Source organism: Danio rerio, chromosome 18 (assembly GCF_049306965.1).
Source record: "Danio rerio strain Tuebingen ecotype United States chromosome 18, GRCz12tu, whole genome shotgun sequence".
NCBI classification, from domain to species: Eukaryota; Metazoa; Chordata; class Actinopteri; order Cypriniformes; family Danionidae; genus Danio; species Danio rerio.
In genome coordinates, this window is record NC_133193.1 from 16,649,025 (window position 1) to 16,670,684 (window position 21,660).

A 21,660-nucleotide genomic window follows, 5' to 3' on the forward strand; every position below is an offset into this window, starting at 1 on the left:
CCTGGATTGAAACCTCTTTTATAATTGTACTGACACGCTGCTGTGCTGCTAAAAATAATAAAATAACTGCAATTCATTACAAATATGCACTGTTTTAAGCTTGTAAAACTCGTTACTGATCACGTTTGATAATGACATGATCACAGTGAGCTGAACAGATCTTTTAATACTGGTTATTTCGCACATTGTTGATATAAGTGTTACTACAGAGACATGTTAATACGTGTCTGTCAATCAATTCGGTGGGCGGGGAAACCACACTCCTACATCACGTTGCGGTGGGCCTCAAAATGGGAGGGATTTGGATCCTATTTTAACATTGAGGGGGGTAATAAAAAAAGACAGATTGTCTTTATATCACCCCGATATGATTGTGGACACAATATACCTCCACACAGTTCTGTCCAAACAGCTTCCAAAAGAGGATTTTCATCATAGGTACCCTCTAAATACTCTTGATGATTAATATTTACATTTGATCTCAGTTTTAATACATTTATTAAAAAAGAAAATTCACCTAATTCTGAGTTTCTGTGTCATACAGCCAGTTTCTGGTTTCTGACTTGATTCTGCACTTTTATATGACAGTGTCCAAAAACTGTGTGAAAATAATATTTTTAAATAATTTTAGCAAATAACGGCACTTGTAGGTTTTTGTTATTCATTTTATTGCAAATGATTGTCTGAAAAGAAAAGAAAAATCTGAAGAGGAAATAAAAGGAATCTTTTATAAAACAAATCCCCTTTATTCAACACGAAGCATTACAGTAGATTTAGATGTTGAATATCGGGGAATTTTACAAATCTTCAAATCAAAGATCAGCAATATTTAGAAAATCAGAATGTATTACATGCTTCATCGTGTGTACAAAACTGAACATTCCTTAGAAAAAGAAACAAAAGATACACTTCCAATAACATTCAAAGGAGGAAATTATAATAATAACAGTACATAGAAAACTATGCAGCTAAAAATAATATAGAACGTTAGAAAAGACAGATTCATTTGTGTGAAACCCCAGGCAGAAGTGGCAGACAGAGTCGGTGCACTTTTTGTGCGTGACGAACATTTTCACCATGTAAAATAATAAGATCACATGGCTTTTATCGGCATATAACATTTCAAAAGCCATTCAAGTATTTTGAAACGTCATGAAACAGTTTTCTTCCATCTGATAACCAGCAGCAGCAGCAGTCAAAACTCTTGAAAAACAAATGGAACCAGCTTTTATATATTGATTAAGTATCAGGAAGCCTTTATACTTCATTAGTGAAAACCAAGTGCTTTTCCCCCATCACAGAGTGCCACAAACACACGTTGAGCATCATCTTCCTCATTTCTATCTGCTGAAACTCGTGCGTTTGCTGGACGGCAGCTCATTCTTCGCATCTCAGTGAGAAAGACGAGCACTGGTCAGTGTGTGTGTGTGTGTGTGTGTGTGATGTGCTAGTCGGAGTCGGAGCCGCTGCTGGCTAGACTGCAGTCGTGGATGGCCTGTCCTAAAGGTGCCAGAGTCCCGTCTTTCCTCACTCCCATTGGTCTGATCAGCTCCTTCCTGTGGACGAGGCAGAGCAGAGTTGTGTTTTTGCATGATGCTTTGAATGTTTACAATGACGTATGCAAATGAGAGATGCCGACAGCAGAAATCTGATCAGCTGCAGTGCCAATGGAAAGTTTCATGAGGAATAGATTTCTTTGCACACAGGTGTTTTTTTCTGAGAATTTTTTTATTGCCGACACCAAATTGAGATTTTATTTATACACGTCATGCGTCAACTTTAGCAGGTTGCTGCGGTGGAAAGTTCAGGCTTGGTGACATCACTAGACTGCGCGAGACCAATCGAGGATCAAAACACGACCTCTCTGGACAGAAATTGAAAATATGGCGCAAGCGCTTGCTTTTTAAATGTCTTATCATCTTGTTAAATCCCGCCCCTTTTCGCAGAGCCTTAAGACAGAATTTCGCAAACTCAAACTCTGGTGTGACCGCAGCTTCAGAGAGTGAAATTCAATATTTTCTGTTTTTAAGTCACTTTGCATACATTTTAAGACCTTATTGCAACTTTAGGATTCAACAGTAACACTGCTGACTTTTTAATTTATTATATTTACTAAATACTGATTGTAAGACACTATTCCAAAATGAAAACATCATTCATATACTGACTAAAAATGCTAATCCAGCAGGTGACGCCTACAACAGCAGGCATAACAGTGTTGCTTTGGTTAATGCAGTAAATAAAGCAGCAGGATTTGATTTGATTCGATTTCATGAACTACACGGCATTTTAATATTCGCAAATCAAATTCAGGCAAACTTTAGCACACTGATACAAAATGTAATACCTTGCATAAAAGCATTTAAAACATTTTAATATTTTTTAAGGGCCTTAAATTTCTCTAAATTAATTTATTAACCTTTAATACTTCTTAAGACCCTGGGGACACCCTGAATGAAGCTATTTCCCATAGAAATTTGTATAAAATAAATAATTTGTATAAAATAGTTCCAAACTCCAGCAGTCATCACCGAGCCTCCGGCTTTATTGTGCTCGCGGCTTGTCGATTTGGTTTTTCAGGCCACTAATTTGTCAGCACAATCCAGCTGCTCTTTGAAAGCAAGTCTTTGTACGGGGCATTGTATCTGCATTCAGCTCTGTCCTCTAAAGAGGCCTGTTGATGTGTACAACATCTTTCTTTGCCTTTACATCTGGACACATAAGAGTCCTTACAATCACAACCCTAAAAAAAACCACCCCCAATCCCAGCGCGCCCCTGCACCCCTCCAGCGTCCCAGGACTGTGCTTTAATTACAGGATCAGTGCTCAATCTAATCTCTTCAAAGCCTCGGCTGCTCCTCCACACTAATCCAATTATATGTGCACTGCCAGATCATCCATCACAGCATCAGCCAATCAGAAGACACCCACTGATGAGTGAAAAGCGCATTATCCAATCAAGGACTTTGGAAAGCTCATTTGCATTTATTCAAAAACTCTGATGAACTACTAGGCATGGGCCGGTGTAAGATTCTGACGGTATGATAACCTTGGATAAAACTATCAGGGTTTTACGCTATTGTGATTACTGCTCTAAAATAGGCTCTTTTTAAATGTCTGAGTAAAAAAAATAAAAATCAACAATTTTTCCCCCTTTGAAAACAATATATTTTATTTTTTTGAAAGATTTTAAGTATTTTAGAGCAGTAAACATGTAAGGCTAAATAATGAAAATAAATCATAGACTTCTGCTGTCTTCATTGGATTCAAAAACTCAAGATTTCTTTACATTCTACAGTTCAAAATGGCATCTTTAGATATCTTTTCTGATGGAGATAATGTTGTCCTAAAAAACAACAACAACAAAAAAAGTAAATAAAACATCTTACACATACCTTACGAAGGTTATTACAGAAAATTTGGGCGGTTTTAAAACCTTGACTTTTCCAAACGGCGGTATACCTTGAAAACTGTTATCGTCCCATGCCTATAAACTACTAATACTTTATAGTAAGGTCAAATTAGTTAATACATTGACCTTAAGCAGCAGGTTGTGTTTAGTATTCCTTTATTCATCTACTTCAACTTAAAGGGATAGTTCAAACAAAAGCGAAAATGCATTCCCAATATACAAAAAAACGTTTGCTATAAGTAATGTTTTTCCACTCAATATGAAAGTAGTTATTTTGAAGAATATTGGTAGACAAAAAGTTGTTGGTGCTATTCCTCCCTAATAGTTTTAATAACTAATTTCTAATAACTAATTTATTTTATCTTTGCCATGATGACAATACATAATATTTAACTAGATATTTTTCAAGACACTAGTGTTCAGCTTAAAGTGACATTTAAAGGCAATAATAGGTTAATTACTTTAACTAGGCAGGTTAGGGTAATCAAGAAAGTTGTTGTATAATGATGGTTTGTTCTGTAGAATATCGAAAAAAAAATAGCTTATATCGGTTCAGGTTTAAGCCTCATGCACACTAAAAGTGACTCGCAGTGGGATAGTGACAAACGGAGAGCGAGCGACTTCTGGCAACCTCTGTCTACTCGAGCAACAGTGACTGCTGATGACCAGGTGGCCGGGTCGAGCGGTGCGACAAAATTGAGAATCCTTCAAAAAGCAAATGAAGAGCGACTTCGAGCGACAGCCAATAGGAGCACCAGTAGAGCTCACGTGATCATCTCTCAGTTTGCTGAGAGGCCGGCTGTATTCATGCTGTATGGGCCTACACAGACCTGCCTTGGCAGATAGTCACCACCCAGAGCGACAGGCAGCTACATAGTTGCTGCTAGTGTGAAAAAGGCATTAAATGTATCAGTTTGGCACTGCTATTGTAAATACACCATATTCACCTTTACAAAATGATATTTTCCACAAAAATCTAATTTCCAAACAACTTAATCAGGAATCAGTTTCTCAAGAAACATCTACTATCTCATCCTTCATTTATAAACAATTATTGCACTACAGGCTCCAAAAAAAAAAAAACTCAACATCAAAATTGACGTCAAAAGAACGTCATGAAGGAAACAGAGACACTTCCTCTACATCCCACAAAAACCAGAAACCTAAGCTGACGCATTATCAAATCAACAGCATCTGTAATGATAAACAGCCTAAACAACCATTTGTTTACATACACCAGTGTATGTATGTGCGTGTGTGTGTGTGTTTGTGAGGATTCGGGGTGGAGAGTCAGTACTAATTGGACATCAAGTCAAGCATCAGCCGCAGACAGGGACATTCCTCCATGCACATGTTGCGTCTCCCCAGCAGCAGCAGCAACAACACCTCCTTCATCCCGAAAAAAGAATAGGAGGAAGAGAGAAGGATCCATTCTCAAAGCCAGGAATCTGCCTCTCTTGGGCACACGCTGCTCATTACCACTCAAACACCCTATGGAAGGACAATGGCGCTTCCTCTTGTGTTTGCAAACTTATTTAACACGGGCCTGGCAGCTAACGTACAGACGCACACCCTTAATTGAGCCAGTGTCTCAAACCACTTCACATCCGAGGACAATGTCTGGCGACCCGGCTGAATAAATGAAAAAAGAAGCACGTATATATGTATTCTAAAAGCAGTACAAAAGAAGCTGAGCCGGCGACCCCACTGTGTGCACCAATTAGCTGGTAATTAATGCAGCGGGGGCTTCGGTGGCCGGCCGGTGCGCATTGACTCCTGCTGAATGCGGAAGGCCAGCTGTAAATGAGGCGCAAGACGCTGCTGCTGGAGGATTCTTGTCTTAATGAAGCGGTTGGTAAGGAGGACGGATGGAGCAACCTCTCACCGGCGTCTCGCTAGTTTACGCCACGGGTTGTTTAGAAAAGGTCAACATGAATGCGCTACCCTGCACACATCCAGACTCAGAGGAGGGGGACGAGGAAACCAGCACAATGCTTCTGGTGGATGGAGTCTTTTATGAGGGAATTATGAACTGCTTTATGCAGGATGATGAGAAAGAGAAAGAGTGACTGACTGGTTTTAGCGAGCAAAAGTGAAAACACAATGCTTGGAATGAATATGGCAGCAAATACAGTCAAATTCAACTGTTCACCTTCAAATTTCTTAATTATTTACTATGTTTTTTTTAATATATGTCATTTTTTTCGTAATCTGATATTTGATGCTGTTATTATGCAGAAGTAAAAACAATATGCACATTTCTTAATTATTTACTATATTTTCTAGAATTTATGTCATGTTTTTTTTTTTGTAATCCAATATTTGATGCTGTTTATATGCAGAAGTAAAAACAATATTCTCAGATTGAAAATGTCAGCAAATACAGTGAACTTCAAATGGTTTACCTTGAAATTTCTTAATTATTTACTATATTTTTTTGGAATATATGTCATGTTTTTTTGTTTTGCAATCCGATATTTGGTGCTGGTTATGTACAGAAGTAAAAACACAATGCTTGGATTGAATATGACAGCAAATACAGTGAGGAAAAAAAGTGGTTTAACTTCAAATATTTTTAATTATTTACTATATTTTAACCCTGAGCCCGGAGATAATTGAGGCCTGGGCTTCCTCCTGGTCAACCCCCTTTTACCTTGAGAACTGCCTTAATCCTTTGTGGCATAAATAAATTAATATAATAAATTTTATATAATAATATATAAAAATATTCATCGAACTGCATAGATTCAACAAGGTACTGGAACTATTCCTCAGAGATTTTGGTCTATATTGAGATGATAGCACCACGCAGTTGCTGCAGATTTGTCGGCTGGACATCCATGATGTAAATCTCCCGTTCCACCACACCCCAAAGGTTCTCTATTGGATTGAGATCTGGTGAGCGTGGAGGTCTATTGAGTACAGTGAACTCATTGTCATATTCAGGAAACCAGCCTAAGATGGTTCATGCTTTATGACATGGCACGTTATCCTGCTGGAAGTAGCCATCAGAAGATGGGTACACTGTGGTCATAAAGGGAAGGACATGGTCTGCAACAATACCTAGGTAGGGTTTGGCATTGACACAATGCTTAATTGATACTACTGAGCCCAAAGTGTGCCAAGAAAATATCACATACACCATTACACCACCACCAGCTTGAACCATTGATACAAGGCAGGATGGATCTATGCGTTCATGTTGTTGACGCCAAATTTTGACCCTACCATCCAAATGTCGAAACAGAAATCAAGACTTATCAGACCAGGTAACACTTTTCCAATCTTATATAGTCCATTTTTGGTCAGTCTTGCGAATTGTAGCCTCGGTTACCAGTTCTTAGCTGACAGGAGTGACACCTGGTGTAGTCTTCTGCTGCTGTAGCCCATCTGCCTCAAGGTTGGACATGTTGTGTGTTCAGAGATGCTCTTCTGCATACCTCGATTGTAACGAGTGGTTATTTGAGTAACTGTTGCCTTTCTACCAGCTGAAACCAGTCTGGCCATTCACCTCTGACCTCTGGCCTCTTCAAGGCATTTGTGCCCAAAGAACTGCTGCTCACTGGATATTTTCTCTTTTTCAGACCATTCTCTGTACACCCCAAAGATGGTTGTACTTGAAAATCCCAGTAGATCAACAATTTCTAAAATACTCAGACCAGCCTGTCTGGCACCAACAATCATGCCACTTTCAAAGTCACTTAACTCACCTTTCTTTCCCATTTTGATGCTCGGTTTGAACTGCAGCAGATCATCTTGAACATGTCTACATGTCTAAATGCATTGAGTTGCTGCCATGTGATTGGCTGATTAGAAATATGCATTAACGAGCAATTGGACAGTTGTACCTAATAATGTGCCAGTTGAGTGTATACAGTTAGAATTATTAAGTCAGAATTATTAGCCCCCCTTTGAAATGTTTTTTGAAATATTTCCCAAATGATGTTTAACAGAGCAAGAAAATGTTCAGTGTGTCTGATTTAATTTAATTCTAATTTTTTCTTCTAGAGAAAGTCTTATTTGTTTTATTTCGTCTAGAATAAAAGCAGTTTTAAATTTTTTGAAAGCCATTTTAAGGTCAAAATTTTTAGGCCCTTTAAGCTAATTCTTTTGATAATCTACACTGTTTTACAATCATTTACCTAATTACCCTATCCTGCCTAGTTAACCTAATTAACCTAAGCCTTTAGATTGCCCTTTAAGCTCAATACTAGTGTCTTGAAAAATATCTAGTAAAATTTATTTACTGTCATCATGGCAAAGATTAAAAAAAAATCAGTTATTAGAAATGAGTTATTAAAACTATTATGTTTAGAAATGTGTTGAAAAAAATCTTCTCTATATTAACCAGAAATTGGGGAAAAAATAAATATGGGGGCTAATCATTCTGATGTATACTTTAAATTTAAATCATCATTTTGTATGCAAAATAGCATTGGTTGGCATGATATTCAAAAAAAAAAAAAAAACAATAGCCAACAACTCTACTAAATGGTGTAAAAACTTTCTCAAGTAAATGCATCTTGATTTAAGGAGGTTTAGATATATTTGTTTAGCACAAAAAAATAGAACTGAAAAAATTACGTTTTAAGTGCATGTCACATTTAAATGGCATCAATTTCTGACTCATTTAAGAACCGCTTAAGCCTTAAGGCCTGAAAGCTCCCATAAAATTAAAACTACCCATATGGTTTTGTTCGCTCACATTGCTAGTTTTGTGGTGAACAATTTATCTGTGTATGTTAAGAAAAAAAAATTGCCCTTCTAATCTTTCATTGAAATCTGAAAGTGTAAATGTCAGATTTGAAAACAAACAGAAATGATGAGGAGGAGGTGTCTGTTAGGTTGTAACTCTCCCCAAATCATTTTACCGATCTTTCTGAATTAAATGCCAACTTTGCTACATCAAATCAGCTCGCATTGGAAAAATAAGCCACGCCCACGGTTTTTTCATTTAAGATTCAGTGCTTCTAAGAACTGCGTCACAATACAGAAAAAAAAAGGTTTTATCTTCCAGTTCATGTGGACTTTAAATTGTGCAAGGATGAATAGAGACTTTAAGACCTACACAAACGCACCTTGATAATTCGTCAATCATACTGACAAGCCTCTGGGCTTCATACTCCTTCTGCTCCTCCGTCATCTCGTCTAGAGGATTTGGCAATGGATCCTCTACGTGACCTGTAATGGGGTTAATGCTGAAAAACACAAAAGAAAAAAGCACTGATGCATGAATGCATAACCAAATGCAGAACATATGCTACTGTACAAAATCATAAAACAATAACTATATTAATGAGAAGTTCCCCTTCGGTTGGGGAACTTCAGTGCCATGAATGGGAGGATTCGGATCAGAAGCCGCTTATCTGGAGAGTATTGAACGGGCCAATGAATGAAATTAATTGGCAGCGTAAGCTTGCGCAGGTGTGCGACATCTGCAATCATCTCAGCATATAAGCACACCTGAAGCCAGCAGACGCCATCCTTTTCGCTTCAGATCCTTTCTGAGTGAGTCGATGAGGGTTCCTCTTGCTGATCAGCACTTCAGAGCGAACGAGTGTGTCTCCCGGTCCAGAGTGGGTCTTCGCGGTGGCAGACGGTCGAGCTGGGTTACTCCCTTGCCTGCGGTTCTTTGGGTCCGGTCCTCCAGAGCGGTGCGTATAGTTGCAACTTTCCTAAAAGAGCAACACAGTCGTGCAGCACGTCCTTTTCAGGATGGCGCTCCGACTGTGCGTTTCTGGATGCGGGGGTTTCCTGTCTCCGGATGATGGACACGATCACTGCATTGCATGTTTGGGGGTCCAGCATGTTAATGCGGTGCTCGCGGGCGGTTCATGTCGTCATTGCGATGCCATGACCGTTGCACAGCTAAGATCGCGGCTAACTTTCGCAAGAGAGCGAGCCACCCCAGTTGCCTCCTGTTCTAAAAAAGCAGCGGGCGCTCGGGCAGATCTGAGGGTTTCAGCGGGAGCTAATCCGCCGCCCACGGGCTCGCGGACCTCTCGCTCCTCACGGCGCTCCATCCAAGCTTCGGGTGGTGAGAGTGATCCGTCTAACCAGATGGTAGCTCTCACACTCGCTGACACCGGAGATCAGATGTCCTCCGCGGCATCGGAGGGTGGGCTTTCACTGTCCGACGAAGATCCGGACCCGCTCGCCCCCTCCGGGCAGGTGAGCGCTGTCAAATCGGATCCTGAAGCGGACATGTTAGCCGTGCTTTCCCGGGCTGCTTCGGCCGTGGGGTTGGAGATGGTTTATCCCCCAGCTCCGCGGCCGGACCGACTAGATGGGTGCTACGTAGAGGACCAGAAGGCGAAGCCTTCGAAGCCTCTCGTCCCCTTCTTCCCGGAAGTGCACAGTAGGCTCACGCAGTCCTGGAGGGCACCTTTCTCTGCCCGTGCTGCGAGTGCCTCCGCCCTCACCGCCCTTGACGGCGGAGCTGCCAGGGGGTATGAGGCGATCCCGTCAGTGGAGCGCGCTATCGCGGTCAATCTTTGTCCGCGCGGCGCCTCTACGTGGCGGGGTTTGCCCCGCCTCCCGTCCAAAGCCTGTAGGTTGTCTGCCTCCCTCGGAGCCAGAGCTTATAAGGCTGCGGGCCAGGCTGCTTCTGCTTTGCACGCGATGGCCACCTACCAGCGCTACCAAGCGCAGGCGCTGGCCGAGCTGCACGAGGGCGGGTCCAACCCAAGCTTATTACATGAGCTGCGCACCGCGACCGACTATGCTCTTCGGACTACTAAGTCCGCCGCGTGTGCGCTGGGGAGGACGATGTCCACACTTGTGGTTCAGGAACGCCACCTCTGGCTAAACCTGGCCGATATGCGCGACGTTGACAAAGTTCGCTTTCTTGACTCGCCCATATCCCAGGCTGGCCTGTTCGGCGACACCGTCGGTGAATTCAAGGCGGTGAAAGAGCAGTCGGATGCGATGGGCAATGTCATCTATCGGCGTGGCCGTAAGCCCGCTCCGCCCGCCGAGCCATCCACCTCCGCTGTTCCTCGCCGAGGGCGCCCGCCAACGAGTGCTGCCCCGCCCCCGCCTGCGCCTCCGGCCAAGCGGGCGCGGCGTTCACCTCGAAAGCAGGCAGCCCCTCCTGCCCAGGGCGCCGTTAAGTCCGGTAAACGGACCGCGAAGCGTCCCTGAGACAGGCCATCCGGAGAAGAGGAAACTTGCTCTTTCCCCGCTGGAGGGCGGGGCCCCGATAACAACGGTACTTTTCAGTGCCACCAAAACATCAGTAAAAGAGCACTTTTTCCCTTCCCCGGATGTGACTGCACGAGTTCTGCCAGTCCGGGACGCGCTGCCTTCCGGCTCGCAGACTCTACGTGCTTCGCCAGTGGCTCACGAGCGCTGGGGGGACGGTCTCCCTTCCCTCAGCCCTCCAGCCCCCTCTCCGGAGTCAGGGTGCGGAGCCAGAGCGAATCGCTCTCCTCCAGCTTTTCCGCGGGACCCTCGTGCTTCCCGGATCAGCACACCCACTCCGCGCTGCCCCACCGCTGGTACGTCAGCGATTGTAGCGATGACTCCATTAGCGAGGGCTCTGCCTGCCTGGTTAGCGCGGGCCAGCCCCTCGCGGTGGCTCATACGCACAATCAGACTCGGTTACGCGATTCAGTCCGCGAAACGGCCCCCCAAGTTTACGGGCGTGTATTTCTCCAGGGTCAACCCCCTGTCCGCCCCTGTCTTGCGAGAGGAGATTGCTGCCCTCCTGGCGAAGGGTGCAATCGAGCCGGTTCCTCCAGCCGAGATGGAGAGTGGGTTTTACAGCCCATACTTCATCGTACCCAAAAAGAGCGGTGGGTCACGGCCAATCCTAGATCTGCGCGTTTTGAACCGCTGTCTGCACAAGCTGCCGTTCAGAATGCTCACGCAGAGGCGCATTCTCCAATGCGTTCGTCCTCGGGATTGGTTTGCAGCCATAGACCTGAAGGACGCGTATTTCCATGTCTCCATTCTTCCACGCCACCGCCAATTTCTGCGGTTTGCGTTCGAGGGTCGAGCGTGGCAGTACAAGGTCCTCCCCTTCGGGCTCTCTCTGTCTCCGCGGGTCTTCACCAAACTCGCGGAGGGTGCCCTAGCGCCCCTTCGGCTCGCGGGCATTCGCATACTCAATTATCTCGACGACTGGCTGATTTTAGCCCACTCGCGGGAGCAATTGATTATGCACAGGGACGAGGTGCTTCGGCATCTCCGCCTACTGGGGCTTCAGGTCAACCGAGAAAAGAGCAAACTCGCCCCCGTGCAGAGGATTTCTTTTCTCGGGATGGAGCTGGACTCGATCACCATGGTAGCGCACCTCTCCGAGGAACGCGCTCGCCTGTTGCTGAACTGTCTGAGGGAGCTCGACAGCAAACTAGTGGTCCCACTGAAGTTCTTTCAGAGGCTCCTGGGGCATATGGCATCCGCAGCCGCCGTCACGCCGCTCGGGTTGCTCCATATGAGACCACTTCAGCACTGGCTTCACGATCGGGTCCCCAGACGCGCATGGCACGCGGGCACACACCGGGTCTCGGTTACTGCGCTGTGTCGCCGCGCCCTCAGCCCTTGGAACGACCCCTCGTTCCTACAGGCCGGTGTGCCTCTAGGACAGGCGTCCAGCCATGTTGTTGTTTCAACAGACGCTTCCAACACGGGTTGGGGGGCCGTGTGTCGCGGGCATGCGGCTGCGGGCCTCTGGAAGGGTGCCCAGCTGCATTGGCATATCAATCGCCTAGAGCTGTTGGCAGTGTTCCTCGCTCTCCACCGCTTTTTACCGGTGCTGGAGCGGCAACACGTGCTGGTCAGGACGGACAGTACGGCGGCGGCGGCGTATATCAACCGCATGGGGGGTATGCGCTCTCGCCGCATGTCTCAGCTCGCCCGCCGTCTGCTCCTCTGGAGTCACCCGCGGCTGAAATCGCTGCGCGCCATTCACGTCCCAGGCACGCTCAATCGTGCAGCCGATGCGCTCTCACGACAGCTGTTACGCCCTGGAGAATGGAGACTCCACCCCGAGTCTGTTCAGCTGATATGGGCGCGATTCGGGGAGGCCCAGATCGATCTGTTTGCTTCCCCCGAGAACGCTCACTGCCAGTTGTTTTTTTCCCTGACCGAGGGCTCTCTCGGCACGGATGCACTGGCCCACAGCTGGCCTCGGGGCATGCGCAAGTATGCGTTTCCCCCAGTGAGCCTGCTCGCGCAGTTTCTGTGCAAGGTCAGGGAGGACGAGGAACAGGTTCTGCTAGTTGCGCCCCTTTGGCCCAACCGGACCTGGATATCAGAGCTCTCACTCCTCGCGACGGCCCTCCCCTGGCGGATCCCTTTGAGAGAGGACCTACTCTCTCAGGGACAGGGCACCATCTGGCACCCTCGCCCCGATCTTTGGAACCTCCACGTGTGGTCCCTAGACGCGAGGAAGACTTAGGTAACCTACCGACTGCGGTGGTTAATACCATCACTCAGGCTAGAGCCCCCTCCACGAGGCGCGCCTACGCCCTGAAGTGGAGTCTATTCACTGAATGGTGCGTCTCTCGCAGAGAAGACCCCCGAAATTGCCAGATTAGTGTTGTGCTCTCTTTCCTTCAAGAGAAGTTGGACAGCAGGCTGTCGCCCTCCACTCTCAAGGTTTACGTGGCCGCCATCTCCGCTTATCATAGCGCGGTAGCTGGCGGCACCGTGGGAAAGCATAACCTGGTCATCCAGTTCCTTAGGGGTGCTAGGCGAATTAATCCATCTCGCCCCCCTCTCATGCCCTCTTGGGATCTCGCCCTCGTTCTCACGAGTCTGCGATCCGATCCCTTTGAGCCACTCGAATCAGTATCTCTAAGATTTCTGTCCCTGAAGACAGCTCTGCTGGTTGCGTTGGCCTCCATCAAGAGGGTCGGGGACCTGGAGGCATTTTCGGTCAGTGACTCGTGCCTGGAATTCGGGCCGGATTACTCTCACGTTATCCTGAGACCCCGCCCCGGTTATGTGCCCAAGGTTCCTACCACCCCCTTTAGAGATCAGGTAGTGAACCTGCAAGCGCTGCCCCCGGAGGAGGCAGACCCAGCCCTTTCTTTACTTTGTCCAGTTCGCGCTCTGCGCATTTATGTGGACCGTACTCAGAATTTTAGATCATCTGAGCAGCTCTTTGTCTGTTATGGCGGTCGGCAGCAGGGAAGTGCCGTATCGAAACAAAGATTATCCCATTGGATTGTGGATGCCATTTCACTCGCTTATTCGAGTCGAGGTCAGCCGTGTCCCCCGGGAGTACGTGCACACTCCACTCGGAGCGTTGCATCCTCTTGGGCGCATGCACGCGGCGCCTCTCTAACAGACATCTGTAGAGCTGCGGGCTGGGCGACACCCAACACATTTGCAAGGTTTTACATTCTGCGAGTGGAGCCGGTTTCCTCAAGGGTATTAGGTAACCCTTTGGTGATTGAGGAGACAACTCGGTAGGGTGTTGAAACACGCTTGCTGCGCCATTCTCCCTAACACGGAGGTACGTGCGCCTTTTTTATCTGTCAGTAAAGTTCCCCGTCAGGTGAGCCCTGCAGATTCCTCCGTGGCCCCCAGCACTGACTCAGCGGAGGAGTCACTTGCTGGCCCACTACGTTGTAGGTCTGCCCGCTGGTCAGCCCGCGTTTTGGGTATAGGTGCCTGCTATGCGTGATCCCCACTAGGCGATCCCATATGCTTATTCCGCCACGGTTAAGTCCCCCCCCTGGGCGGACCCGTGTCTTCCCTCTCCGCTAACCACTCTTTGCTATGCGTACTCCCCCTTTTTAGGGCTAGTCCATAGGTAAATTCTGCCATCTATCCCCCCCTTGGGTAACGGATGGCCTCCGCAGCGTCCTCCCTATCGGGATTGCACGCTTCCCAACGTACTGTCGTATTTCCTAGAATTATCTAGATGCTCACGACTTCCCAAAAAATATATCTAAATCCGTAAAACTTCTGTTGAAGTAGGATAAATTAGGGCCAGGGACACGTTGGAGGACCGCGCCCCCCATGATGTGGGTGCGTCACGCTTGCTTGACTATCTCCTCATCGGGGGTGTTGGTAAGGTGCAGTCATTATGGCGCTTTCCATATTCTCCCATTCATGGCACTGAAGTTCCCCAACCGAAGGGGAACGTTCGAGGTTACAGAAGTAACCCTTCGTTCCCCGAGGAGGGGAACGGAAGTGCCATATTCCGTCGCCATAATGACTGTCCCTTAGCTGTTTGAAAGTCTCTTCAGCTTAAAAGGATGGCGTCTGCTGGCTTCAGGTGTGCTTATATGCTGAGATGATTGCAGATGTCGCACACCTGCGCAAGCTTACGCTGCCAATTAATTTCATTCATTGGCCCGTTCAATACTCTCCAGATAAGCGGCTTCTGATCCGAATCCTCCCATTCATGGCACTTCCGTTCCCCTCCTCGGGGAACGAAGGGTTACTTCTGTAACCTCGAACGTTATGCATACACAAAAAGGCACTTACAATGGTTTGACGGACTTGTACTCCTCAGTGTCAGAGTCTTCATCAGATGAGTACTGCGTCTCTCCTCTACCTCCGGCCAGCAGCCCTCGTGCCATCAACAGCCCAGCAGCATTGCCATATCCAGTGTACTTCAGCAGATTATCCACTGCATCACGGGGGAAAGAATGAGCAAAGCATAAAATTATTTTTTTACTTGGTTAAATAGCATAAAGTCACAAATCACAGTTCGAAATGTATAAAAGAGATGGTGTCAGGGATAATCAACACATTTTCATGCCAGGTGTCATAACCAAAATAATTTTTGACAGAATTGTCACAAGATGATTAGTTACAACAGTTCTATAAGGCATATTTGACTCCTAAATGATAAACATTTTAAGGAATACAGTGTGTTATCTGAGGTAACGCACACAAAAGATGGTGTTGCAAATTACCAGTGCCACGATGAACACTGCAATATTATAGGGACTGTGTTTGTTGTATCAGTTTTTTTGTGCAGCCTTTGGATAAAGATACAGAGTAAAGACTGCAGTGAGTTGAACTGACCGAAAATAGCAATTTAAAGCATACAGAAAACTTCACACAGAGCACGGGTCCTTTATGAAGTTGAGCAATACAGAGAATCCATTGTACAAGGCTTATTTCGACACAACCACAGTTTCTATGATTATGTGCAAAATATAATCAGTTTGATTAATACAGTTTAATAATGATATCACCTACACCCTCAACATGACATAAATGGGTAAATACACTATAGTTTTACAATAAGAAGGGAAAAAAGAAACTGGGAATTTTCAAGTGGTCTCTTGATTTTTCCATCTTTGTGTATAAGCAGACAAGTCATAATAAATGATTGAGCGAGATCAAGGAGAACAGAAAATATTAGGATATCCCTAATACAGATAAAGACAACATTATTAGCCCTACTGTCAAATGTTTATTATTTTCAAGTGATGTTTAAAAGAACAAAAGATCACAATATTATTCATTGTATTTTTCTTCTGCAGAAAAACATATTTCTATAATTTTTAGCTGGAATAATAAAAATAAACATTTGTAAAATGTAAAAACCGCTGAAGTCAATGTCAATAGCCCCTTAAGATTTTTTTTACGATTAGCTACAGAACAAACCACTGCTGTCCAATGACCTAGTTATTCTAGATAAGCATATTTAAATTGCATTTTTTTACTAGTATCTTACAAAATAATAAATACAGTTCATCTCAGTCGCTTTGGTACATTTCTCAGATCAGAATTGAAATTCTCAAAACTACCTGTTCACTCTTCAGCAGATCATGGTGTCAATTTTTTGAACAAGTTGCAAATGCTTTTGTACATTCATGTTAATCATTATGTACAATTATCAGACGTTTCCTGCATTATCAATTGCTTATGTCATGTTGATCAAAATGTTTTATTTTTGTCTCAGCTGAATTGTATTTACAGCATTCAATTGTTTGTTAAGAGCTTAAACAAGCTGTCATAATATTTTGTCATATTGAATTTTTCTATACATTTCTATCAACTTTTTTCTAGATCTGTCTACAACTGGTACATTTCTTCCAGGTGAAACTTGACTTTTTCTAATGAAGGTGCATCTAAAAGGAGATTGTTGTTTACATTTCTACTTTTGTTTTGTTTTGTCTTTGTGCTATGCAGTGCTTTATTTTTCTTTTTTTGTATCACAATGACATGATCTGTCAACAAATTACAATACAAACAGCTGCTAAAATTTACAATCGAACACCCCTCAAGAGTACACTGTTAAATTGACAACATGACCAAGTTATTATGACCAAGTCTTATCGGTACACAATGACACAAAGCACTGACATGTTCATTGACATAGAAATATAGTTGATGAACTAAAGAAAGAAATAAGGGATGAACTAAAGATTTTGAGCAGAGGACGGTTTTGCAGTTAATGCATGGTATTTTGCTATCTGTATACGTTGTTTGAAATTTGCAAAACAGTAAGTGCATTTCTCCATTTCTGATCTGAACAATGTAGCAAAGCGACTGAGAAACACTGTAATATGCGCTCTTAAAAATTTAGTATGAAAACTATTATGTATAAAACTGCACCATTATGAAGCAGAACTTACCACTCTCCTTGCAGAGCACAAACAGGAACTCAGCAGCCCCCTGTTTCACTGCCATGTCTACATGCGTCATAAGACGCACCAGTTTGTTTCGAATGGTGTCTCCAATTTCTGGCCTTTCCTTCACATCCTTCAGAGGAGGTAAGATCTGTACAAAGAGTACACTTTTAATCAGCAACTAAAGACTCTTTAACTCAATAATTAAAGTGCAAAAGAAAATGAAGAGTCGCATAAATACGCTCGTTCCTTTGAATAAAGAAAATTCTATAAATAGTAGTTGATGGCCACTGCTTAGTCAGATCACATTAAAGAGAATCAAAATCGAAAATTGCTGCATCAAGACACAAATATTTGAATGATTTACACATGAATCAGTGTGTGAGATTGGACAGGGATTTAAACATTACAATCAGGATTTTCAATAGCATTACAGCACACTGCCAGAGTACAATCCCTGACAAAAGTCTTGTCATTGATCCCAGTTGTAAAAGCAACAAATAATAACTTGACTTCTAGTTGATCATTTGAAAAGTGGCAGAAGGTTGATTTTTCTGATGAATCATCTGTTGAACTGTATCCCAATCATCACAAACACTACAGAAGACCAATTGGAACCCGCAGACCCAAAATTCTCACAGAAATCGGTCAAGTTTGGTGAAGGAAAAATCATGGTTTGGGGTTACATTCAGTATGGGGGTGTGCGAGAGATCTGCAGAGTGGATGGCAACATCAACAGCCTGAGGTATCAAGACATTTGTGCTGCCCATTACATTACAAACCACAGGAGAGGGCAAATTCTTCAGCAGGATAGCGCTCCTTCTCTTACTTCAGCCTCCACAAAGTTCTTGAAAGAAAAGAAGGTCAAGATGCTCCAGGATTGGCCAACCCAGTGACATTATTGAGCATGCCTGGGGTAAGATGAAGGAGGAGGCATTGAAAATGAATGCAAACAATCTTGATGAACACTGGGAGTCCTGCAAGAACACTTTCTTTGCCATTCCAGATGACTTTATTAATCAGTTATTTGAGTCATTGCAGAGATGTATGAATGCAGTCCTCCAAACTCATGGGAGTCTTACACAATATTCATTCTTTTTCCACTGCACCATGACTTTATATTGTATACTGTACATTATTTCTGTTGAGTGACAAGTCTTTTGTCAAAGTCAGACCTTACTGTCCTAATTAAATAATTAAAAATCAAGACATAATCATATTTTATTTTGGTAAAATAAGCGTAATCTAGAGGCCTTTGCCTTTCATATAAGCCACTTCTGATACACAATGATCAACTAGAGGTCAAGTTATTTGCTGTACCTAAAACTTAGATAGAGGACAAGACTTTTGTCACGTAGTATATAATAGCACCATTTGGCATCTGATAGAGCATTTGGACCAAGAAACTGTAGCTGTCAACAACAGATTTAACAGATCAGTGCATTACAGTGTGCATGGACTCAAGCGTGCACCTGGGCCTTGATGTATCTGCGGATCTCCCTGTGGTATCTAGCGCTCTCCGTCAACAGACTCAGCACAGGTGTCAAGCCTTCTTTAAAGTTGAACCCCTGAGTGAAGAAACCAAGCATGAGCAAACACTACATGTAGCAGCATGCAATAAAGTCTGCTGTGTTAGACTGAAGTGTAATACCTTGTCTATCCTCTTTATCATAAAATCTAGCAGAATCTGCACCGTGTCCATGTTTTTCCCTCTGTATTTTTCCAGGCCACCTTGGACAGGGACGTCTATCAGGACATCCAGGCACTGAACGGGAAGGTTACTCAAGAGATTTATTGCATGACTAGAAGAGAGGGCACAATAAAATCACAAATGTTAAGCACACAATAAAATGAGAATATAACATGTCTTGGAAAGGAATACTGGACTGTTATGTGAAAGTGTTTTTTGCAGAACAAGCTTTCTCTAGAATTAGTGACGCTGTCTGATAAAACATCACTAATTTGATACAGCATCACAGAATGTTATTTAAAGGGTACCTATTATGAAAATAATCTTCTTTAAGCAGTTTGGACAAAACTGTGTGTAGGTATAGTGTTTTCACAGGTATATTTGAGGTGTTATAAAGGCAAAAAGTTTCTTTTGTTAAAATTCTTGATGTTATAATAGGATCCAAATCCCTCCCATTTTGAGGCCGACCGCAATGTGACCTAGGAGTGTGGTTTTTCTGCCCACCGAATGAATTGACAGCCATGTATTAACATCTCTCTGTAGTAAGACACAGACAAGTACAAGACAGGACGTGTGCAAAGCAACTGGGATTAAAAGATCTGTTCAGCTCACTGTAATCACCAGTCATCATCAAAATGTAGTCAAGAACGAGTTTTACAAGTGTAAAACATTTTAAACAGCAAACAGCAACAGCAACAGCAAAATCTAAAGGGCAGGGTGTGTCCGAATCCACTTTTACTATTTTAACCACAGAAAAATCTGCTTTGCGCCACTGCACATGGTCTAACAGGGTTGAGCTTATTCTCTTAATGAGTTTTAAATGTGTTTTGAGAATAAACTAATCAGAGTTTTATCTCCCATTCACTTTAGGAGTCAGTTGCGTCACGCCATGGGGCATTTGCTATTTACATGGTGGACTTTGTAAGTGGAAAAACTGAACACTTTACAAGCGAGAAAATGGTTAAACAGAGAATCTGCAGCGCAGAGAATGAGAAAATGAGCCTCCTCATTCTTTACCTTCACTTTCTCTCTTGTGGATAAGAAAACCGTTTTGTTTGCACAGACATCCATTAGCCTATAATTAATTTCGTTTGTTCAGAGCAACGATTTGTTTCAAAACTATTTCTAAATTCACTTCAGTTATTTCCAAATACACGTTATGCCCCATAAGGTCTAAAACCTGACAGGTGGGCAAATCTAAGCTTGTTTTTTAATAAAACAAATATTAATATGCATAAAATAAATAATACTACTAATATTAATAACATTATACAAAAGCAAATTGTTATGAATAAACTGAAAAAGTTTAATAAGAACAATAATCAATCAACAACAAAACAGTAATTATTTATACTACTGCTTTTACTTTTTATTAGAAATGTGATTACTGATTACCGTTTAAATGATTGGCAAATTAGTAAAATCCATCAACATGAACAATAATAGGAATAAATATAGCTGCAAGCAACAATTATCTTGGCCAAGCAGCCCAGCAGCCATATCATAAACAAGTACGACAACAAGCTACAGAGGAACTGGAAAATTTTATAAACTTTTTGGCAGTATGGTCAGAGCCAAATTTGGTGGAAATTGGGCTAACGATCTATGGAGAGTTCAAAATAACAGATTTTCAAACTAATTCAAGATGGTGGAAAGGAAGTTAATAAATTAAGGAACAAATTATTTCACGGTTCACATATCAATGATATAAGGAATCTGCAAAACCAGACTCATGACAACAGACAAAACTATTGAAAAGTCATTTTAAAAATTTTGTATGATTTCAATTGATAGAATGTAATTGTTTGTAAATTTTACACATTTTACAAACTGACGTAGTTTGGTCAATGTCAGGTCTAGATCAAACATGACAAGTTTGGTTTCAATACTTCAAACCATTGCAGTGATTCAGCTTGTAATGTCATCTGGCAGCATTGCATCAAATTTGCACATGTGCTAAATGACAATAGTTTTGTCTATCAGCATGAATTCCATAACTTTTGGTCTACATGGTCGAAAGATGTTTTGAGTCAAATTTGGTGAGGATTGGACCAACGGTCTAGGAGGAGTTAAAAAAAGAATGGCTTGAACAAAATCAAAATAGCGGAGAGGAAGTTTTACACAGATTATGGCATAATTGCTATCAGTGATGTCAGCATCAACCAGGAAATAATTTGAAACCAATTTCATCAAAATAAGCAAATGCAGTCAAAAGCTATTACCAAATTTTAAAGTTTCATTAATAATGGCTTATGAATGTCTTATAACTCTTGACACATAGGTGGCGCTGTCACCAAATTTCTATGGAGTGATCAGTATGAGGCAACAATGACAGACCTAAAATTTGATGTTATTATCTTTAACGATAACAGAGATACAGCCTCAGATGTAGTTTAGCATCATGCCATCACATTTGTCGGTAACACCTATCGACACAAATTTGCTAACTTTTTGTCAGCACGGTCTGAAGATGATCTGAGTTAAATTTGGTGCAAATCAGCCAAACGGATGAGTTAAAAAAAGTAAGTTTTGACTTAATGCAAGAAAGCGGACAGGAAATTCAGTTCATTAAGGTATCGATATCAATATTGATATTCTCAGGACAACCCAAGGAAAGCATCAAGGCAAGTTTCATAACAATAGGCAAAATTAGTCAAAAGTTATTATTGTTTTTAGAAATGTCGTTTTAACGTTTGACCAAAAGGTGGCGGTGTGACAAAACCTTTTTTTTTTTTATTATTATTATTTTTTCGGGGTTTTCACCTTTATTTTGACAGGACAGTAGAGAGAATTGACAGGAAAGCATGGGGAGCAGAGAGAGGGGAAGGATCGGCATAGGACCGCAAGGCGGAATCGAACCCGGGTCGCCGCGAGCACTGGAGTGCATATGTCGTAGCACTAACCACAACACCACTGGTGCCGACGTGACAAAACCTTTTAAACACCTTCAGGGCACAGTCCTGAAGACACGTACAGATTTTCATAACAATTCGCCAATATGTGCGTAAAAT

At 43.1% G+C, this 21,660-nt stretch overlaps 1 protein-coding gene across 1 annotated transcript in view; it reads right to left on the reverse strand.

Annotated features, from left to right (window-relative positions):
* Positions 1 to 1,341: 1,341 nt before the first annotated feature.
* Positions 1,342 to 21,660, reverse strand: part of ric8b (RIC8 guanine nucleotide exchange factor B) — a 33,522-nt gene continuing 13,203 nt past the window's right edge. The window contains 6 exon segments of the mRNA NM_001005293.1: positions 1,342 to 1,556; positions 8,491 to 8,610; positions 14,858 to 15,002; positions 16,966 to 17,110; positions 18,432 to 18,527; positions 18,611 to 18,761. Coding sequence (NP_001005293.1) covers positions 1,448 to 1,556; positions 8,491 to 8,610; positions 14,858 to 15,002; positions 16,966 to 17,110; positions 18,432 to 18,527; positions 18,611 to 18,761 — 766 coding nt within the window. The 3' untranslated portion in view covers positions 1,342 to 1,447.